The following is a 20,327-nucleotide window of genomic DNA, read 5'->3' as shown; positions in this document are numbered from 1 at the left end:
GTAGGTAGTATATATATATATATATATATATATACAAACAGTAGCAAGATTTATAGGCTTGAAACGACAAAGCACTTCAAAAGAGACTGTACAAGGCTTTTTCTAGTTCCTATTTGGGGCTGAACTGGCCCCATTTTTTCATTACTACAAATATGGGAAGAAAAAATCCCAAAAGCACTGTTACTAAAATAAGTGAAAAAAAAATAACCTACATAAAATCTTTATTAGAAAATAAAATAAATATTTTACTCTTGAAACTATAAAAATCTGTTTCATTTTATACATCTCTAACAGTATAACATTTGATTTTGCAACATTATAGCATTTCGCAACACCTAATAAAAAATATATTACAACAGCAAGTATAACATGAAGAAAACATCATAGAATTATGAGTTTCAGTGTAAACTAAATGACAAATTGAGTAGTACTAGTAGTAGTAATATTCTGAACCCACATGTTGGATTTGACAGACCTAAACATTTCACAAGCTTCCAATAATGCAAATTTTGACAGGTCCTTCATCATCTAAAAAAGCACTCAGTGATGATGATAATGCAGAATTATTGAGTTTTTTTATTGTTTACTTTTACATATATCAAATTTTCAATTATGAGCAAAACAAGCAAATTCCCAATTTACAAGGGTTCATTTACAACATTTACAAACTTGCTCTAGAACCAGAAACCATGCAAGATCCAAGTAGGTTAATATCATTACATATAAAGACTGAATAAACTGATGCAAGTCACTAACCTGTAATATGTACTTTCAAGGCATCTGAAAGCTCTTGGTGAGTATTGTGAAAAGCTACACGTGAATACCAATGAGTGAGATTTTTGTTCAGGCTGGCCACAAAACCACCAGCTGAACGTCCTTTCTGAGAAGAGTCATGATAAGTATCATAGCCAATCACCATCAAGCTGGCTAACTGTAATAAAGTTAGTCTCATATTAATTAAAAGTGCCAATTACAAATGCTGCAAAGTAAAAAGCTTATACTACATTATCTTATATTTCAAACATTGGTACATATTATACTAGTACTTTATATGTACCGAGAGACTTCCTTCCAAAGTATTATTCTACATTATTTTTGTAGTATCAATAACAATTGTCGCTTCAAAAACAGAAAAATACAACTTTCATGATCTTTTAGTTTTGTCAAAGCCTTGAAAACTATAAAATCAAAAAATGAGTAAGAAAAATAAAAACAAAAACACCACCAAAAAAACGGCATGCACACATATAAATAAATGTCCCCAAACAGAAACTTACATGGACATATTTAGTTCTTCATACAAAACTGGTTTTATCTAAACTAAGGGTACAATGTAGTTCTTTTTCATACATGTGTTAAATACAACCTCATTTTGAAGTTGTTATTCACAGCACTGAGGTAATTTCATGGAAGTGAGAGGTATCAGAATCAAAATACATCTCATGTTCTCAACAAGGAACCTCATTATAACTCCTATAACAACAATATTACAAGTACCTTAAATTATTTTTAGAGTAAAGTCTTAAACTTTAAACACTTAATAGTTTTTCCCCACAATATTTTTAGCATTGCACCAATAAGGGTTCTATAGTACCATAAAATTACACAAACATTGAATGACTAGTAACTGTATATATATATTTGCAGTTTTGCATTAAGAACTGAAATTATGTTGGTGTTAACTTTTTAAATTTGATTTTTATTCTTACCGGAATGTCTAATCTCCAAGGAACACCACCCATCTTACAGTTGAGCTGCACACCAATCTTAGTGGCCACACTCATCAACATCTGCTTCTTGCTCAAGGTTCTGGCAACAACAACTTGTGATGGAACTAAAAAAGAATTAAAACAAGTTATTCTCTACCATATACGACTCTACACTATGGTAATCATAACTGTGATAGCACTATTTAAAGAAAGAAGCAAACTTATTCTCCACATATATGCCAATTATGACTTGGTATGGCTTTGAGAAACAAGTGAGGATTAACAAAGTTTAAAAGATTTATAAATATTGCTAAGTATTACCCATTATTATGGCATTATTCCTTTTACTAATTTTAAACCAAGAAACAATATAAAACAACACCCACAGATGGTTGTTTACAGTTTAGTTTAAATGAAATATCCAAACATCTTTCTCTTGGACATCCACAAGAACTTTGATTACACACATTAAAAGCCTTGGAGCACCTTGTTGCAATTATTTTTAATTCTGCAATTATAAAAGCATGGAAAAAAATGTTATCATTTCAAAGAGAGAAATATTTATAGTATTTAACTGTACTGGTAAAAGAAGGAAAGATCATTCCAGGAGGAAGAAAATGGATTTTCTTAATAGTCACACACCACAGGTAGTGAATAAAGTTAAAAAGCTTGTTATCAGATGTAACCCATGAGCACAGAGTCCCATAGTCATTAAAGAAGGAACAACTCCCTTGGAACTGTAAAAAGATAATTCCTACAGATTTAAGATTACAAAAGCAATAACATGTTTCATCACATACTTCTAAAAAAAACCACTTTGTTGAATGAAAGATCAACTATCAAAAGCTGTAAAAGAAGTATATGGCATGTGATAAAAGAAAATATTTCATCATATCGGGAGAAGCATATATCTACTTTAAGCTACTGGAACAAAGGCCTGGCAATTCATTCTCATCCTACCAGTAATAAAAGTCTTAAGAAAGGGTAAAGAACACAATGCAAAAACGTTTTGAAGGAATTTATGATGATCACAGGCTACAGATATAATGGTTATTTAAACATCTGGAGAGTTTAGAAAATTGCTAAAAGAATTTTGCATGCTACAAGATTGTGTTAACACCATTTTTGTATAGACTGCAAGGTACAGTTCCAACAGGATAAAAGCATCCACTAGATGACAGTACAAACACAAATTCATGCTATACTATTTACACACTTGTCCCATAGCCTTTGCTGGATAACTATTGGTCAAAATGTTGGAGTCAAATGCCTTTCAAACGTTTGCTTATTTAATCCATTTTTTCATTGTAGTAAAACTCTAGACTCAGTATTACACCACACAACAAGTACTTCAGTAAAATCAAAGTACCCTAGGTCTGGTCTGTTGATCACAATGTGTATAATTTTGTTACTTGCACGTTTGCTTAATAGGATACCATCTTTTACCATCCAGTAGGTTACTTTCATAGCAACATTAACTGCCTTTTCTTACCCTTTCATTACAGGTTGGGTGGATTCCTCCCAGCTCATAAACACGAAAGTATCCAAGAGAGTAATTATACTATGACTTTTGATAATGTATGCACATCTTTACAAATTTTGCAGGTTATTGGTAAACATTACAAGGTTTCTGTACACAAAATACCAGGTTTTCAAATTTAGTATTAAGATTTTTAATTAAAGATTTTCTCGTAAGCTGATATTGACAAGGTAGAATATAAAATAAGAACATCTTATCTTTTCTATTTTCTAAAGTATCACTCTTGTAGTGAATCAAATACAGTGGCCCCCCAGCCCACCTCTTTCCATTTTTTGAAACGATCCCTTATATACACTTCTATACATGACATGAACAACCAATCGAAAGCTCACAATGTCCCCTAGTTGTTTTCTCAGCTATTTTTATGTGTTAATCTCATTCTTTTCCCACAAGATTTCAAACAATAAGGTAAGTCATTAGTTTCATACCCCCACGTGCAAATTTTAAAAGGCTTAGCAAACTACATCAAGCAGCAACCGAGTACAAAGGTCATAACTAGAAGAGATAATTGTTTGCTTTACTTCTTCAGTTACTGTTCTATGTTTTAAGGAAAATAACTGTAGAGTTAACTTTTTTATTATTATTTCAAAATAGCAATAATCTATATACATATATAATGTATAATAAATGAAATGTGACTGTATTTTACAAAATACTAGTCGACTAAAACATATCTGAGACAAGTTACTTTGTACAGACCAAAAGTTATCTTTATGTTCTTTGATATAGTAACATGAGTGCACGTGAGCAGCAGCATTGTAACTTCTGTATTGTTAACCAGGCATGGCTGAAATATCAATATAATACAAAAATATATAAATGTATAACGTTATGAGATTTAACTCTTTCAGCACAGGCTTGGTCCTTGAGACCGACCTCGTAACTATTTTGTGCTTGTTATAGTTTTCATGTAAATTCTAATTATACACGCAAGACACTTCATACACAGAATTAGACCTACTAACAAAACATCATACTACATTATTCCTACACCATCATGATACAGATTTGTACTAATAGATAGAAGCTACAGTAAGTGGCACAGACAAATGCAACTGTATGCAAATATGTCTGTCACTGACAGTGATAGTAAATTGACAAACAATTCAATAAGCATAATTAAAATTATTTTATATAGAGAATATATCATATGTTTCAAAAGAGCTCTGGTCTATCAGATAAATGTCCTAAAAAATAAATGTGATGCTCAATCTATCATTAGATTTACCATCTGCCACCAAGTTATACCAGTTTTAGGGATTCCACCCATGATCAGTCAATCTGGATGAGGGCAAACAAAAATAATAAGACTAGGTTTCATACAGTGGGAGCATATAACACAAGTATGGTATTTTTTTAATATTTTAAACAGCTTGTTTTTTAAAATAATTCACAAGAATGAATCAGTATCGTCAATGATGCATATTCTTGAAATTCTTATAGAAATATAGGACTACCGTGTGAGCAAAATATTTCATAACAGATCTGTACACAAAAAATCAGATGTGTCACAAAAGTGTCTGTACTCAACATCTCTGTGGATTGCAAATCAGTCTGACTTGAACAAGTCAGCATGCAAGGTGGTGTTCATGTGAAGAATAAAAATACCTTACAACACTCAAAGGTACTCGCTTGGTGCTTGAAAGATTCGAGGTTTGGGCTCATAGATGTGGGAATTTTCGGTGTTTCAGTATGATAATAATCATGGTTTTCAGGGCACTGTCAAATAGAATTGGGTCATGAGCCCCGTGTGCCAATGTCTAGCAATGCTTCCAACACCACTCAAGTGCCAAGTTTTTCATTTTGTTCTTATATACACCTACACCTTGACAGAACGTGGTCATCTGGATCTAATAACACTACCATGTAATATGCAAAGGAGCATTACATTGAAGACAATTTAGACACTTTGCTATTCAAAAGTCATCAAATGATCATAGAAGCATGTTGCTTTTGTTTTTCTGATGGCCTTTTGTTATACAGCTGAAGCAAGAAACTGCTACCATTTATGCTTCTTTGTTTTTAAAAATGGGGTCCAAACAATATGTTATATCTGAACTTGCATTGTATTCAAGTGTTTAGTTGAGGTTCAGGTGTAATGTTGTTTATTACGTTAAATAAAAAACCCCTACTAAATATAACATTTGCTAAAAGTATGCACATTATATTTATTATGGTATGGCTCTTGAAACTGAACATAATGAAAATCACTACCATAATGCCCATACTAGCATAACACAATATCCATAATGATTAACATTTCCATCTCAAGAGCATACCATGGTCCAAATGCCTGCAGTTGCATACTAACAAAATTATCAATACAATTCTGTGAAGCTGTGCATACTCACCTTAACTTTCAGTTTTTATTCAATCCTGACCATAGCATATAAATGAGACTTTTGATAAAATGTCTGCATGAAGTAAAGTGTTGCAAGTTCTAAAGGTGATTTTCCCCTATAAAGTTCTTTATTCACTGAAGCAAAATGGGTCAATTAACACAATGCATTATAGAAAGCTACTAACTTGATCAAAACAAATCTTTTTTTTACTAGTGCATAGGTGTGTATTATTAGCACTGCAAGCGGTAAATTTTCCTAATACATTACTCAGACATGTGTAGCATTAAATTATGAATTATTAAGTAAACAGGATGTATTCAGTTATTCACTGGTGCAGGATCAACTGTTTCCACAAAGATTCATGGATATAAAGTAGCACCATATTCTCAGAAACTCCTACACGTGCTATGTTAGTTACTGTCAATGGAACATTTTATATTCACTATTTCTTTAATTTGATATCTTCCAAAACTTATCCCTAAACTACTGATATTATACACTGCCATACAAATTTTCCTTTACATACAGGTTTACCTCAACTGTCGCTGGCAATATTTTACCTGTCTCTTGGAGATTTTGCTTGTTAGTGACCACAGCCCAAACTGTAAGCATGCATCATGACAATGGATGCTGTAGGTAATGCTTAATTATGTAAGTTTTGTTTTGTAACAAATTGAAACAAAATTATTGATAAATTATTCTATGACTAAATAAATAAAAAGCAAAGATATGAAATAAAAAGAAAACTTCACCAAAACTGTGCAGAAATTTTCTATCTTTGAGTTGCCAGGCTTCTCTACACAAGTATGTCAATGACATAATATATCCAAGGTATTGCAAGTGTTCCTTCTATGATTAATGAAATGGGGATTGACTATTTTATTAATATACTAAAATTTGTTAGATCAAAATAGCTTAATTAATGTAAATAGCCTACATCTAAATAATAATTTGTTAAGAGCTTCTAGGCAGAAGAGAAAGACTTTTTTCAGAGCTCTTAGATGCTGTTAAGGTAGGAATCTAGCTACTGTTTACATAATCTATCGCAGCTGCTTTCATACTCCATAACAATTAACACCAAGCAAAAGAAAACAATGTTTATGCATAAAATATATGTAATGACATGCTAAATGCACTATAATTAACCTGTACTTTATTTTTTGGCATTAATGTCTGTTTTCTTTTTTTTTACTATCCTTGTCATAGAAGTGTCATTGTATACCAAGAAATTCATGGACTTTTCCAAATTTTTTCTATAAAATGAAATTCCCTCATGTTTTCTAGGTCAGGAATTCGAAATATAAAATTCACCAACTTTTCCCAGTTTCCCTGACTCGTGGGAACCATGATACAAAGCAATTTCAAAACAACTCAAAAATAGTCGTATTTTTGAATAACCCAATATTTTGCAAGCAAATTATCTGGGAATATCATTTGTAATATTAAATATATTTCCTCATGATTTATATGAATGCTTGGATGTAATTTTGAGAGACCAGATAATTTTCAGTTACAAATGATCCATTAGAACTTGAATTGCAGCAGAAATCTAAGGCTGATTTATGTCTCATAGAAGTCTTAATGTTAGCTGAAAAGCACAATTTTATATTTTTTTGGCAAGTTGTACAAGTTTACACCAATGCATGCAAGATTTTACTTCCAACTTGTTCATGTTTCCTACTTCATAAGATTTTCAGAAAATCTACATTCAGTTTTCTGATTAAGTCACTTAGTAACCAGTCTTATGTTAATTTTTTTTTTAGCCCCATCTTCTTGAATACACACTGACCTGGCATTTTTACACTCTAGCCCTCCACTCAAAAATACTCACTAGGATGCATTTCTCTACTCTCATAACTGCTAACATTGGTTTATATGTTTTGTTAAATCTTGTTATACAGTGCGGTGTTTAATAATTTCTTATACATTTTATTTTACAAGGGTCAGTGTTAGACTTTTCATCACATTTAGTTAAACTTCATTTACAGCCAACTGCAACATGCTGCACAATTCTGTTTATATACATATATATGATTTAATGAAAATGACAATGTTTTCACTGTAAATAAGCACAAATTTGCCTCTCTTTTTACTAGATGTAAATGTAATAATTATCACAATGACCACAAAATGTCAAACACAATATTACGTTAATAAGTTTTGTATGTTAAACATACTAATACTGTCATAATTTTTGTAATAAATGTAAACTGAAGAAAGTTTTGATTTTACTACCAGTTTTAAGATATTTTATTCACTATGACATTCAACAATGTATTAAAATTATTTATAAAGGAATTTTGTTGTTTTTTTTACACAGAAAACACTAATTTTTAACACATAAAGCAATGCTTTTGGAGTTAATTTTCAACAAATTCTGCAAAACACCCACAATCTAACCTACACTTTTAGTATGCTTCACTCCATGAAAAACAGTTGCGAGCTATCACAAGAACTGTGCTTCAAAACATTTACAACACCACTTTTAGCAAAACATTATCAAAAATTCAGCTGGGATTGGTAAAACTAAGAAGCCAAGATAGAAGGCATTTCAATTCCATGTACAAGTAATTTACAATAACTTTTTTAGGAATCCAAAAAATCTTGCAGGATTTCAAGGACAGGAATGTTTCACAGCAAAATTCTGGCATTTTCCTGGTTTTTAATTATCTATATAAACTGGGGCTATAGACCACAAACGTTCATCATTTATTACCATCCCTCTACACAGAACAAACCACATTGTGTGATGAAAAACAAGTGACAATTTAAAATCATACCTAGTTATTCTCTACAGATGGTGCTATACATTACTTATTGTTCTCTATCTAATCACAAAAACAAGTACAACATAATTCAATACATTCCTACTTTTGTGAATGCCCTATCAATTTCTGATACTAAATTCATGAACAAAAAATGTACACCAAAAGAGCTTTTTTACCTGGCATGTCAATACACGCTATTTTTTTTATAGCATCATATCTATCTTTTCTGTTATTTGGCACAACTATAAGGATCATTTCTGTTTCTGGTCCAATACCTTGACGCATAGCACCAATGAAAGAATTGATTCGGTCATCATCAATGGTTATCCTAGGTACAAGAAAAGAAATGAGTATACCACCATATACTTTCTCATTTCAATATCAAGGCTGCTATATACTATCCACTATCAAGTGCATCACATTCCTTGTCTCGATTTAAGTGTTGAAGCAAGCAGCCTTACCTTTGAATTGCTTCTAGTAATTTAACTGGTATTAGTCAAACATTTTAGAAGAAAAATCCTGATAATACATTAACAAGTTTAAATAGGTTAGAAAAATACTTTTAAACTTATAGTTACAAGGAAATAGAGGGTAAAGAGACAAGCTTGAACAAAATCTAGCACAGGAGAAATCTTCAATACAACTCTATGCATCTTGCTATTTAGTTCACAAACATTTTACTTACACTTCTGGAGCATTCACACGCATTCCCATTGGTGGACAGACACGCTTCAGAGACTGCAAGAAGTCTTCAAATTTAGGATAGTCTCTTCGGCTTACAACAACTGTCCAGATTCTCAGGTCTCTACATAACTCCATTGGCTTTCCTCTCATTTCTCTAGAAAAATCAGCTGTCCTTGGGTCATAGGTACTTGACTGCTCAGCTTGTACAATTCTCTCGGTATTAAGCACACGTGCTTGAATTTCGACAAGGGCATTGGAAAACTCCATACCCCAGCCTCTCATATCTTTCCTGACATCCGGATTACTGTGTTGTTACAAAAATAAAATTAAATGTAAATTAAAACACATCTTAGCTCTAGTGAAATTAGAAAATACTTTGAGAAAAGACATCTTCTTTACTTAACAAAATCTGAATTCATATTTTAGTGCTCCGGTCTTATAAATCATGATTTACTATAAAAAGTTAACTAGATATATATAAAAATTTATATTTTAACTCCTATTTACAATCACAACTATGACATGATATAACAATTTCATGGTAGGAATGTTTTTCAAATGAAGAGTCTAATTTTTCATCTATTAAATTTACAGTTTTCTTAGTGTCATCAACATGAGAAACTTAGACTTTTGAATAAGAAATGGAAGAGTTTTAAAATGAAGCCAAACTTAGTAACTTCCAAGAATAGCTTAAATGTGTTGATTTAACACATCTTGGACTTATGAATAAGAAAACTTAATTTTACAACGGAAACAAATTTAAGTGTTGTGCTATTTATCCCCAGTGAAGGAAAGTGCACTTTTTGAAAGTGATCAGATATATTTTCTGATCCTAACTTCTTTTCTTTATCCTTCATACTTATTACATTCAATGCTTTGAAAATAGTTTAACTATAGAGTCAATTGTATTGGTCATGTTGCTGACTAGATAGAATGATATTACTGAGTTAAAACACTCAGAAATCTTCAATGTATTAATTTCAGAAACACCTACACGTTTCATTTCTTAAAGCAGTATACAACTTCATTCTATAAATTCACTTCAACTACAGCAAAAAGTAATAATTAAAGCTAATTACCTCTTAACTCTCTGGATAAATGTTGACAGATTTTCAACACGTTTACTGGGAGGCAATCTAGTATAGGCAGCAAGATCACGCATAACATTAAAGTCTGACCTCATAGCTTCTGTCAATCCTGAAGTAGATAGAGTAAACTGATGTTTATAACAAGTTTAATCTATGAACATTTAGAACGTTCCTACATTTGTTGACACTTATTTTGTACAAGTTTGTAGATACAGATTCATAAGGAGATAAGATATTACAATCATGTCTAATAACATATCCTTTGCTCATCTAATATCCCTTTCACTGAAAACAAAACAATTAATGAACAAAGACTTTCTAAATAATGTTCAATTTTGAAAGATTTACACAATCTGAAAAAACTATACAAGTTCCTTTTAAAAAAAACTTGCATTTTCTGACACTGAAAGTTAATAATTGTTACCAAGTTAATGATTTTCATAAAAGAACTCAACCATACCATACCTATATTCATTTTACAAACAATGTGTTCACAATTATTACTATCTTGGCAACTCAGAACATGTTTAATTACAAATACAAAGAAGAATCTTTTAGTGTTATAATCTGAGGTCATTCTAGAATGAAAAAAACATTATTTAAATTTATTGCCTAAGGCTGGTCAAATTGACCATAGAGACCTCATAGAGTTAGGGTACAGAAAAAAAATAAAGTTTTACTGAAAACAAACATTTGAAATGTATTTAGGAAGTTTTAGAGATTACACAAATAATATTTGAGTTTTTTGGGACAAACAATAGTTTTTTAGTTATAACACGAAAATCACTTCACACTTGGACTGGTAACGAAATAGACTCAATATTTTCACAAACAAATTTATAATAAAAATACTTCATTAAAAATCTGATTTTATGTATACGAAAGACTTGTAATCTTTACTAATTTTCTGAATAATACATTTACTGCATTAAAAGTTATAGTATAAAAACTTGTGTATATTATACCGAGATCACTGCGAAAAAGTTAATTGTGATTGTTTGCAAAAAAATCATAATGATTTCTTTACCTAACTAAATACTTTGAGTAAAATCAATAATAATAATAATGTGCAAAAATAAATTAAAAATTTGCTAAAGCTATTTTAATCAAAGCAAAACAGGGTACATTGCTTCTGCTTCTTGCATGTACTTTGCATGACATTTGAAGTTTCCAAAACAAAATTCCCTACCTTTTAGTGTCCTGATATCTGCTGTGTCAAGTGTTGCTTGCAGCATATTCTGACTTTATTATAGTTCGATTTAATGAAGAATTAATTTATTCTCTTCTCGTTGCAACACAATGTAAATGAAAATTTACCATTACCAAACGTGTTTGTAAAGTAATCGTATAGCTGAATTTTGTGAGTACATGCAAGCAAAGCAAAAGATATGATTGAAGCAAGCCTATTTAGTTGACGGAGTGTATGCACATGTTCAAGAGAAAGCACCAAAAGAAACAGAGGGAGGGAAAGAGCACAAGTGAAGACTCCACCAAGTTTTTAAATCGTTTAACACATAATTGATCATGAATAGAAGTCCTCACGCAGAGAATAAATGTAAATAATACCACCACAGAAAATCCAGCCCTTTTAATTTGAGACCAATTGGTCATCCTGTTTGTCAAAAATTGCTGCTATGTTGGTCACTTTGGCCTCAATTTGCAACCTGAAAACAGCCTCTGAGGCAGCAGCCACATAGCCCATGTTACTTCCTACACAAAGTTATATTTGTACCTTTAAAGATGTGGTAGATGAAGATGACTTGCGCGTGAGTTGAATTAAAGTGAGGGAGAGTTTTGCAGCATCAGCCTCACTCTCCCATCCATACACATCAGGCACCAGTGGCAAGATCTGGTCAAGATGATTGGAAGATGAGTCACAATGCAGGAGCTGCTAGAATGATGACAGAGTTTGTCATCAAACTGCCTTAGGGTGCTCCACTTTGTATTTTATGTCAGGGTTTACTCCCTTAGAAAGATGTGGACATGCATAAGGAACAGAATCACAGAGAGAGAGACATTTGCGCTTATATATAGACAATTTTGAAGGAATGTATGTAATAACAGACTATTAATCATTATTGCACTGACCAGAAAAGCGATTACCTAAAATGTTAACTTAATGTCAACTATTTTAGAACCTCATTTGCCTATCTTCTATAATAAGCACAAAGAAAATTAGTAAAAATTAGTTATGAATTTCATGTTAGGTTAAGTTAATCTATATATATTTATTTTTAAACATAAGTTACTTGGTAATTACAATGAGAAATGCAAACTTACCTGTCAAACAGCAAAGTTCAGGTATGAGATAGATATTCTGAGTCCTACCAGCACGAAGATCTCGTTTACTTGGCTGACATACGAGAAGTGGTTGTTTTTGATCCTTTATTCTAATCTCATAATGCTTCAAAACAAAATTCATTATTACCCTCATGCAAAACAATATACTTCAAAACTCTAATGAAAGAATGTGTACCATTAAGAAGCAATTTTACCTAAAATAATAATTACAATCTTTTAGAAGGTCTAGCTGTTTCAAATTAAAGTCACAGTAATACTTGTTAATTAACTTTACAGTACAATCTGATCTAAGCTGTTTGAATTTTGTAAATTTAAGTAGCTTTAGGCAGCAAATATAATAAATACATGTCAAAAATAGTTGTTACAAGTGACCATACAACACATTAAGGAAATATTTAATAGGCATTTACTTTTTAAAAACAGTAGCTAATTTAAGTGTCATTCCAACGATACGACAATATATTCAAATCTCCATTACTGTCCTAATTTGGCTACAGAGATGAAATTTTAGGTATTAAAAAAAATGTGCCATTAATATGTTGAACATAGCAAAAATTTGTGACTGTTGAATCTTCTAGTTTTTATTTCAATATTCACTTTGATAAAACAAATTGACTTTTTACCAAACTGTAATTATTTTAAGATGGTGGAAGTCATAAAATTTCCTGCCTGCACTAATACAACTATTCAGTGGACAAAACTAAACCCCAAATCTGTAAACTTTACACCTGTTCGAAGCTTGTTTTTAGTTCACTGTTTGAAAACAACAAGTTTTGAAGTTAGTCAAGATCTGTAAAATTGAACTATCCAAAATTTGTTTTACAATTTTCAAGTTTCTGAAGCCAATAAAAATCATAAATCAAGTGTCTGAAAAGTGATTATTTTTCTTTCCATCTATTTGCCATAGAGCTATCTATGTTTAATTAGTCTTTGTTTTTGTTTAATTACTGTACAAAGTGAAGTTTTCAAATTTATTACTTTTGAGACACCATGAGGCAATGTGGAGCTTTTGTCTTGTAAATTAGTAATGGTATTTATTATTTGTATGCCACAGAAAGGTAATGAATTATCTTAATGATTTTCTCCCCATTTTTTGGTTTGCTGAAGCTATCGCTTATTTTTGTTGAATTTTAAACAAAACTACTTGAGGAATGTCTTTACTAGTCATCCCTAATTTTTAAGTGATTAGAGAGAAGGCAGCTAGTCAACATCATCCACTGGTATTTTGTGGTTATTCTTTACCAACAATTATTGAGTCTGATCATCACATTATAATACCTCAGGGATGAAAGAGCAAGATAGTATGAATTTTTTTTTTTTATCTCATAACCTGCCTGTTGGGAGTTGAACATGCTAACCACTAAGTCATGCCAGTATACCTGCCACCAAATTTTTAAGTAAGGAGTTAACACAACTGCACAACCTAATAATAAGTACCTTAAGATAATAATCCATGTAAGTTAGTGGTCCAGATTTTGTCTCAAATGTATCACATGGGTTCTTTTTCCAAGCAATATCATCCACACGATATGTTTTATTATTATATCTAAAGAAAGAAAAAAACAAAAAAAAACCCTTGGTAAGAAAAAACAGACTAAATCTAGAACTCAGTTACTTACACAAACATAGCTACAGATCTTATTACATGAAATCAAGTAGGGAATGGTGAAATTTTCTGCAGCTTTCTTCAGACTGTTTTTTTCTTTCAAATGCTCAAAATATATCAAGTTTTAAAGTATCACATTAATGTCTTTAACCATAACTGCAAGTTATTTATATGAAACAAAAATTAAATTAGCCATAGCAAGTTAGTTTAGATTCTTAGATAATAAATTCTTGTATTTTTCAAATTAAATGTAAGTTATGCAGTCATTATTCCTACACAAAACCAGTATAAAAATCTATTTAACATCTTCTTCAGTGATTCACACTAGAGTAAAATGTAAACTATCTCTGTCAGAACTAAATGGGTCAGTAACAAATATAAACTTCTGTTAAACCCCTTTTCCTCAAGAACTGCATTTTGAGATAAAGTACAACAAAGATACTCTGTTTGGAAAAAATTAAGTCTTAAACATTTGAAAGTAAATTTTACTTACAATATGAATATTAAAATGGTTTCTAAGCAAAAATGTTTTATACAAATTGTTCAATAAAGAAATATTTCCAACACAAGAAAATGTTTATGAAGTATAATTGGTATGCTTAATTCATGATAAATATTTGGAAATCCCAAAGTCCCAAAAGTTAGATTTCTTTCACTAGTTTTATCTGCACCAACTTATTTCCTTCTTAGATAATATCAGAAAACTTTTAATGAAAATCAAAAGAAAAAAAACTATTATTCTTACTACCATTTTCTGAACCAATTTAAGCTGAATTTCATATAACAACTTTCAATTCAAAAGCATTAACTATAATATATAAAAGAAATAACATCTAAAAATTAATATAATTAGGTGATGTGACCATCTTAATCAAAGTTTCCTATAAACTGCATGCACATCACAAATCAGACCACTCAAAAGCATCTAGCTGTCGTTCTCACTTTTCTGTATTATAAAAAGTTTAGTGTGAAAACCTCGACTATGAACATGTGCATAGTATTTGTAGTGCACACAAATTAATATTAAGTTTTTTATTTGTAAGCTTGTCAAATGATAGTGTTCAGTGGAGTTTGTAGGCTGCTCAATACAAAGATAATTTAAAGAGAGCACTGATTGTCTTGTAACATCATGCAGCAGGCTCATCAAATATTTAGAGGTGACTAAAACCTAACATGTTATATAAACAATCTATTAAAACTTTTATCAACAATACATTCAGTTTTAACATCTTTACATATTTTTCCTGAAAACTTCAAGCCAATATATGGTCAAAAACTTTAGTATCAATTTCCTTTAAAATATAAATTCCTAGAGAAATTATAAAACGTGAAATTTCTCACCTTGTCATGACAATAGATCCAGCAATTTGCTTAGTACACTCGTCTGTATAATTATGGCTTCTGCGTAGTTCATACATTAGATCATACACAGTATCACGTCGAAGGACTTTATAGGTGGTATCTACAACCATCATTACACAATTTTCATGTTGTCGAATAGCAGTGATTACTCCTTGCCACAACTCTATCCTGTATATAGGAATTTAAAGAATGAATTAAAGCACTTTTCACATTACTATCTGAATGTCTTACTGCCAAGCTGCAAATAATATGGCCAATATCTAAAGATCTCAAATAATGTCCTGCTAACTACTTTTCTAATACACTTATTTTTTAGCAGCAACAATCATAAGAGTAATTTATTCAGCTAATATCCTGCCAACAATCCTAACAGTAAATACTTCTAACACAATTTTATCAGCTATCCTAATATAAACCTAACATACAATTTACAGACAAGGGACCTATTGGTCAATTTAAGCCATCCTATCCAAAGCAAGTTAGGTCAGCAACTATATCAGCAATACTAATTCCTGTCAACTAATATCCCATAGTAATCAGTAACTAAATAAAAATATAACAACATCAAATTAGATAAACTACCATCCTATCAGCAGTTAGTAACTTTAAGCTTTAATTATATTAGAAATTCCAGGCCCGGAAATTAAAAACATCCAAGTACAAAACACTCCAAGATACATATGATTCTTGGCTTAGTACTCAATATCCTGCCAACAACAAGTTGTTTGTGTAGGGAAGCACATTACACTAGAAGACTTGTGTATATAGATAGATATATATATATATATACACACACACACACACAAGACAATGATTTGTAAGCATAATGAAATATTTTAATACATACTACATTTTGACAGAGCACTGGTCTGTCTTCTTCAATGCTCTGTCGAAACATGTAGCGTGTATTAAAATATTTCATTATGCTTACAAATCATCGTCTTATATATACATACATACAAACACACACACACACAAGCAACAGTAAGTTATTTAAAAAAATATTGTAACAGTTAAATCCTGTCAGTTAATATCCTACAAAGAGTAACTGAGCCAGTATTGTAATAGGTAACTCTTAGGTACTACCTTGCAAATGGCAACGTTGTCAACTAATAGTAACCTAATAGTCTTCCTAAAGCTTAACTTTAAAATCTTTTTTAACACAACTTGTTTCTTACTCAGATAATTTGAACAAAAACCATGTTGTTAAAACTCTGCTTACCCATGTTGAGGAATTGCAGACACAGAATCAGGATCAAAATAGTGTTGGCCCAAAAGTTGGAATTTCAGATGTTGTAGATTCCTACAAACATACTTGTTTTAGTAAACTTTATAAACTTTAAAATTGCAGCAAGCAGTAATTTATAATACTGAAATTTTCAAGCCACTAAATATTAAAATCTATTTGAAAAAACATTATTTTTTAATTACGTGTGCATATAAAAAAAAACATTTTTACATACCAGTAACCATCTAACAGCATTTATAAATAGATCTTATTTGTACTTTTACTATCAGAGTTAGAAACAATGAAAAAGTTAACACAAGTGTCTCCCACTTGTAGTTTGTAAACCAATGATTTATTATTACACTAATCTATGAATGAAAATTCTGCATATTTACCATTTATTTTAATTACATTTTAACCCTCAAATATAGATATATGTACATTAAGAACTTTTTTAGATGGTTCTTATAAAATAATTTTTATTCAGCACTATACTAGTGTTTAAAATAACTGACAAAACTGTGGATGTTTTATAAGTATTTCACAGTTCATATAATTTTTCACATACAAATTTCAAGGACAACTATTTTTCAAGGCCCTAATTTAGGGAGTTTAATAGTCAATGCAGTAATAACCAACTATAAAATTAAAAAAAAAACTTTTACATTAGCACAAATGATATCAGTACAATTTATTAGCAAAAATCAAGTTATTACAATTTAACAAAAATCAAAATTAAGCCTATCTTTCATGTAAAGATTTATTTATTCATTTTAAATTGAATACTACACTAAGCTATTCCATCAACTACACCGACTCCTTCAGTTCCTTCATTTTTCCACCTCTACAGATTTAAGGTTTTTCTGCTTTTGTTTGGAATTTCTTCTCAAACTGTTCAGCTTCTTATACACTTTACTCAGCTAATTTTAAGAGGCTTAAACATCTTTATCCATTTGTTTCTTTTATTACCTTAATGTATGCAATCTCATTCATCAAAAATTCTTTATGGATATTTTTCTTCTGAGCCTCCTTTTCTCTGCAACAGTACTCCAGATACGTCTATAACTTCTGTCTAGCATTTGCTGCTGAAAGGAGCAACTCACTGAAGTAACTGATGTTAAGCACACCTCCCACACTACGAACATGATTGTGAATGACATGCTGTGCTATCAAGGGCTGCTCAACAAGGTTTTTTTAACCATTTACTTCTGTGTTCCATGAAAACCAGCATTATACTTTTGCTTTTCCATGTGAAAGGATAGGCATGATCTTCATTTTTCCAGGTATGTCAAAATTCAGCTTTGTTAACCAACCAGTCATGGAAGAAATGTCCAATCTTTCAACCCCAAGTCTGAAGTTACTAAAAGAAGATGAATCTCCATAAAATGATACATCATAAAAATTGCTAAATTCCTTCAGATTTCATTACAGTTACTTTCTGGAATACAGCCTACATCAACAAATAGCCAAAGAACACAAGTCAGTTTTCTGTTGCATGCATCTTTATTTGAGATGTAGAAGTTCAGGTTTCTCACCAAAGCCTACTGCAATGGAGATTTCTCTAGAAGTTTAGAAGCAATTTTCAGCAGAAACAATTTGCAGTTCCACCTGAATTTCAAAAGTTGTTTGTCAGATGTTCACTGCTTTCCTTTGAGTTCTATAAGAACTCTTTCTGTTACAAAGCCAACCTTCAGCTTGGACACATCCATGTGGTTTAATGCATTTTGTATGTCAATTTGTAGAAGTTTAAATGCATATAGGGCATTTTCCATCAATCACTTGATCAAAGATGCCTTGTCACTGGAGAGAAATGGTAGCATATTTCATGAATGGTGTAACTTCTCCAGCAATAAAAAAGAAAAAATGTTTAGCTGGCTTTGAAAAAAGATTTTTATTTGTTTTTTAATCTGTAACGTTTCCAGATTTTGCTGCAGTGACAGGATTGGAAGGATTCTCTCAGAAACCTCAATATTTTCAAGCCATCTGTGTCTACAGGGGAAAAGATGTGCAACTTGTCACATTTATGAAGTATTCATTGCGAGCTGGTAAATCTTTAAAGAGAAATCTGAGACTTGAGATGATATGGTTAAATTCTCAATCTGTTGCTGCACATCAACCTCCGAATGAATTGTGCAGTACATGCAAACCACACTAAACATGTTCTTACTTGTTTGCCTTCCAAACAAGGAGTACAATTTCCAGTTAACATTAGGTCCATCCACAGAGTTGCACAAGATTACTGAAGCTCAAGTCTCCACACACACAGTTTCAAATTTTTCAAAAATCTGCTTAGGTGTATGATGGCCCATAAAGCAGGATTTCAGATATTTTGACTAGACATAATTCTCATTAACCCTTTCAAGACGGGTTACAGGTGAAAGGCCATGCAATCTCATTGGCTGACTCGGATTTAAAATTTTATTGAACTACTATTTCATGAATTTATGTCAATAAGTTTGTTATCAAACTGTATTAAATTCAAATTTTAGTATTATGTATTATTTAACTTAAAAGTAAATATTAAAATAAAATCCTAAATATAGATTTTTGTGTCATGTGGTATTTTGAGTGCCTCATTTGTTCAAATTAGGTGTTTGTGATGTCCAACTACAAAGTCAATAGTCTCTTACGAATTACATACTCAAGTTACTGATACTGACAAGCTAAAATATAGAATAAAAACCTCTTATCTTTTCCATTTTCTGAGATTTTAATATATTTATTGAATCAACCAAGGTGGTTCCACCCACCTTTTCAATTTTTGAAAATACTTTCTCACATACACCTACTTTACCCAATGACATGTGTATAACCAATTGAACGCTCAGAATGTCCCTCAAGTGGTTTACTCAGCCTCTGCGAAGTATTTGCATGGCAAACTCTTTCTTTTCATGCTAGATTCCGAGCGGTAAGGTAAGACATTAGTGAGCTTAAGATTTCATTTTTTAGACTCAAATACAGCTTAGTTACTAAGCTTGATAAATTATATTGAAATTCTGTGGTATCGATACAGTAATTTATGACTTTTTGGTTATATCAAAATGTATGTATAAAACCTAAAAAAAAAAAATTGTTTCACATCCTCTACGTGTGAAATTTGATAAGGTTTAGCAACTTACCAGAAGCAGCAAATGAGTACAAGGTTCATAACTAGAAGAGATAATTGTTTTCTATACTTCTTTAGAAAACGTTTGCTCTACGTTTTAAGAAATACAAGTTTAAGATCATATTTGTAAATAGCAATAATGTATATACATATACAATGTATTATAACTGAAATGTGACTGTATTTTACAAAATACTAATCCAGTAAAACACAGCCAAGACAGGTAACCTTGTAAAGACCAGTTTTATACTCCTGGATACAGTAACATGAGTACACGTGCACCACATCATTGCAACTTCTGCAATGTAAGCCAGGCATGGCCGAAAGGTCAATATAATAAATATATATATATATAGATGTATAATGTTATAAGATTTAAGCTATTTAGACTAAACATTTGTGTTTCAGTGTTATAATTTGTAGTCATTCTAGAACAAAAAAAGCATAATTTATATTTATTTCCTATTTTTTTAAGGTCAAATCAACCAAACCCATACAGGGATAAAATATAAAGTTTTTTCTAAAAATATGTTTGATAATTATCTGGAGGCTATAAAGATTTCACATGTGATATTTGAAAATTTTCTGAAGCA

At 31.1% G+C, this 20,327-nt stretch overlaps 1 protein-coding gene across 1 annotated transcript in view; it reads right to left on the bottom strand.

The window, feature by feature from the left end:
• The window catches only part of LOC106459173 (piwi-like protein 1), a 56,382-nt gene that overhangs the window by 12,408 nt on the left and 23,647 nt on the right, over positions 1-20,327 (bottom strand). The window contains exons 6-14 of the mRNA XM_013918768.2: positions 16,623-16,703; positions 15,380-15,568; positions 13,870-13,978; positions 12,412-12,535; positions 10,123-10,240; positions 9,045-9,347; positions 8,536-8,687; positions 1,710-1,834; positions 757-931 (exon numbers count right to left, since the gene is read on the bottom strand). Coding sequence (XP_013774222.1) covers positions 757-931; positions 1,710-1,834; positions 8,536-8,687; positions 9,045-9,347; positions 10,123-10,240; positions 12,412-12,535; positions 13,870-13,978; positions 15,380-15,568; positions 16,623-16,703 — 1,376 coding nt within the window. The remainder of the gene's footprint in view (positions 1-756; positions 932-1,709; positions 1,835-8,535; positions 8,688-9,044; positions 9,348-10,122; positions 10,241-12,411; positions 12,536-13,869; positions 13,979-15,379; positions 15,569-16,622; positions 16,704-20,327) is intronic.

Source organism: Limulus polyphemus, unplaced genomic scaffold (assembly GCF_000517525.1).
Source record: "Limulus polyphemus unplaced genomic scaffold, Limulus_polyphemus-2.1.2 Scaffold571, whole genome shotgun sequence".
In the NCBI taxonomy this organism is placed as follows: domain Eukaryota; kingdom Metazoa; phylum Arthropoda; class Merostomata; order Xiphosura; family Limulidae; genus Limulus; species Limulus polyphemus.
The sequence above is the reverse complement of the archived record's forward strand: the minus strand, read 5'-3'. Positions and strand labels throughout refer to the sequence as shown.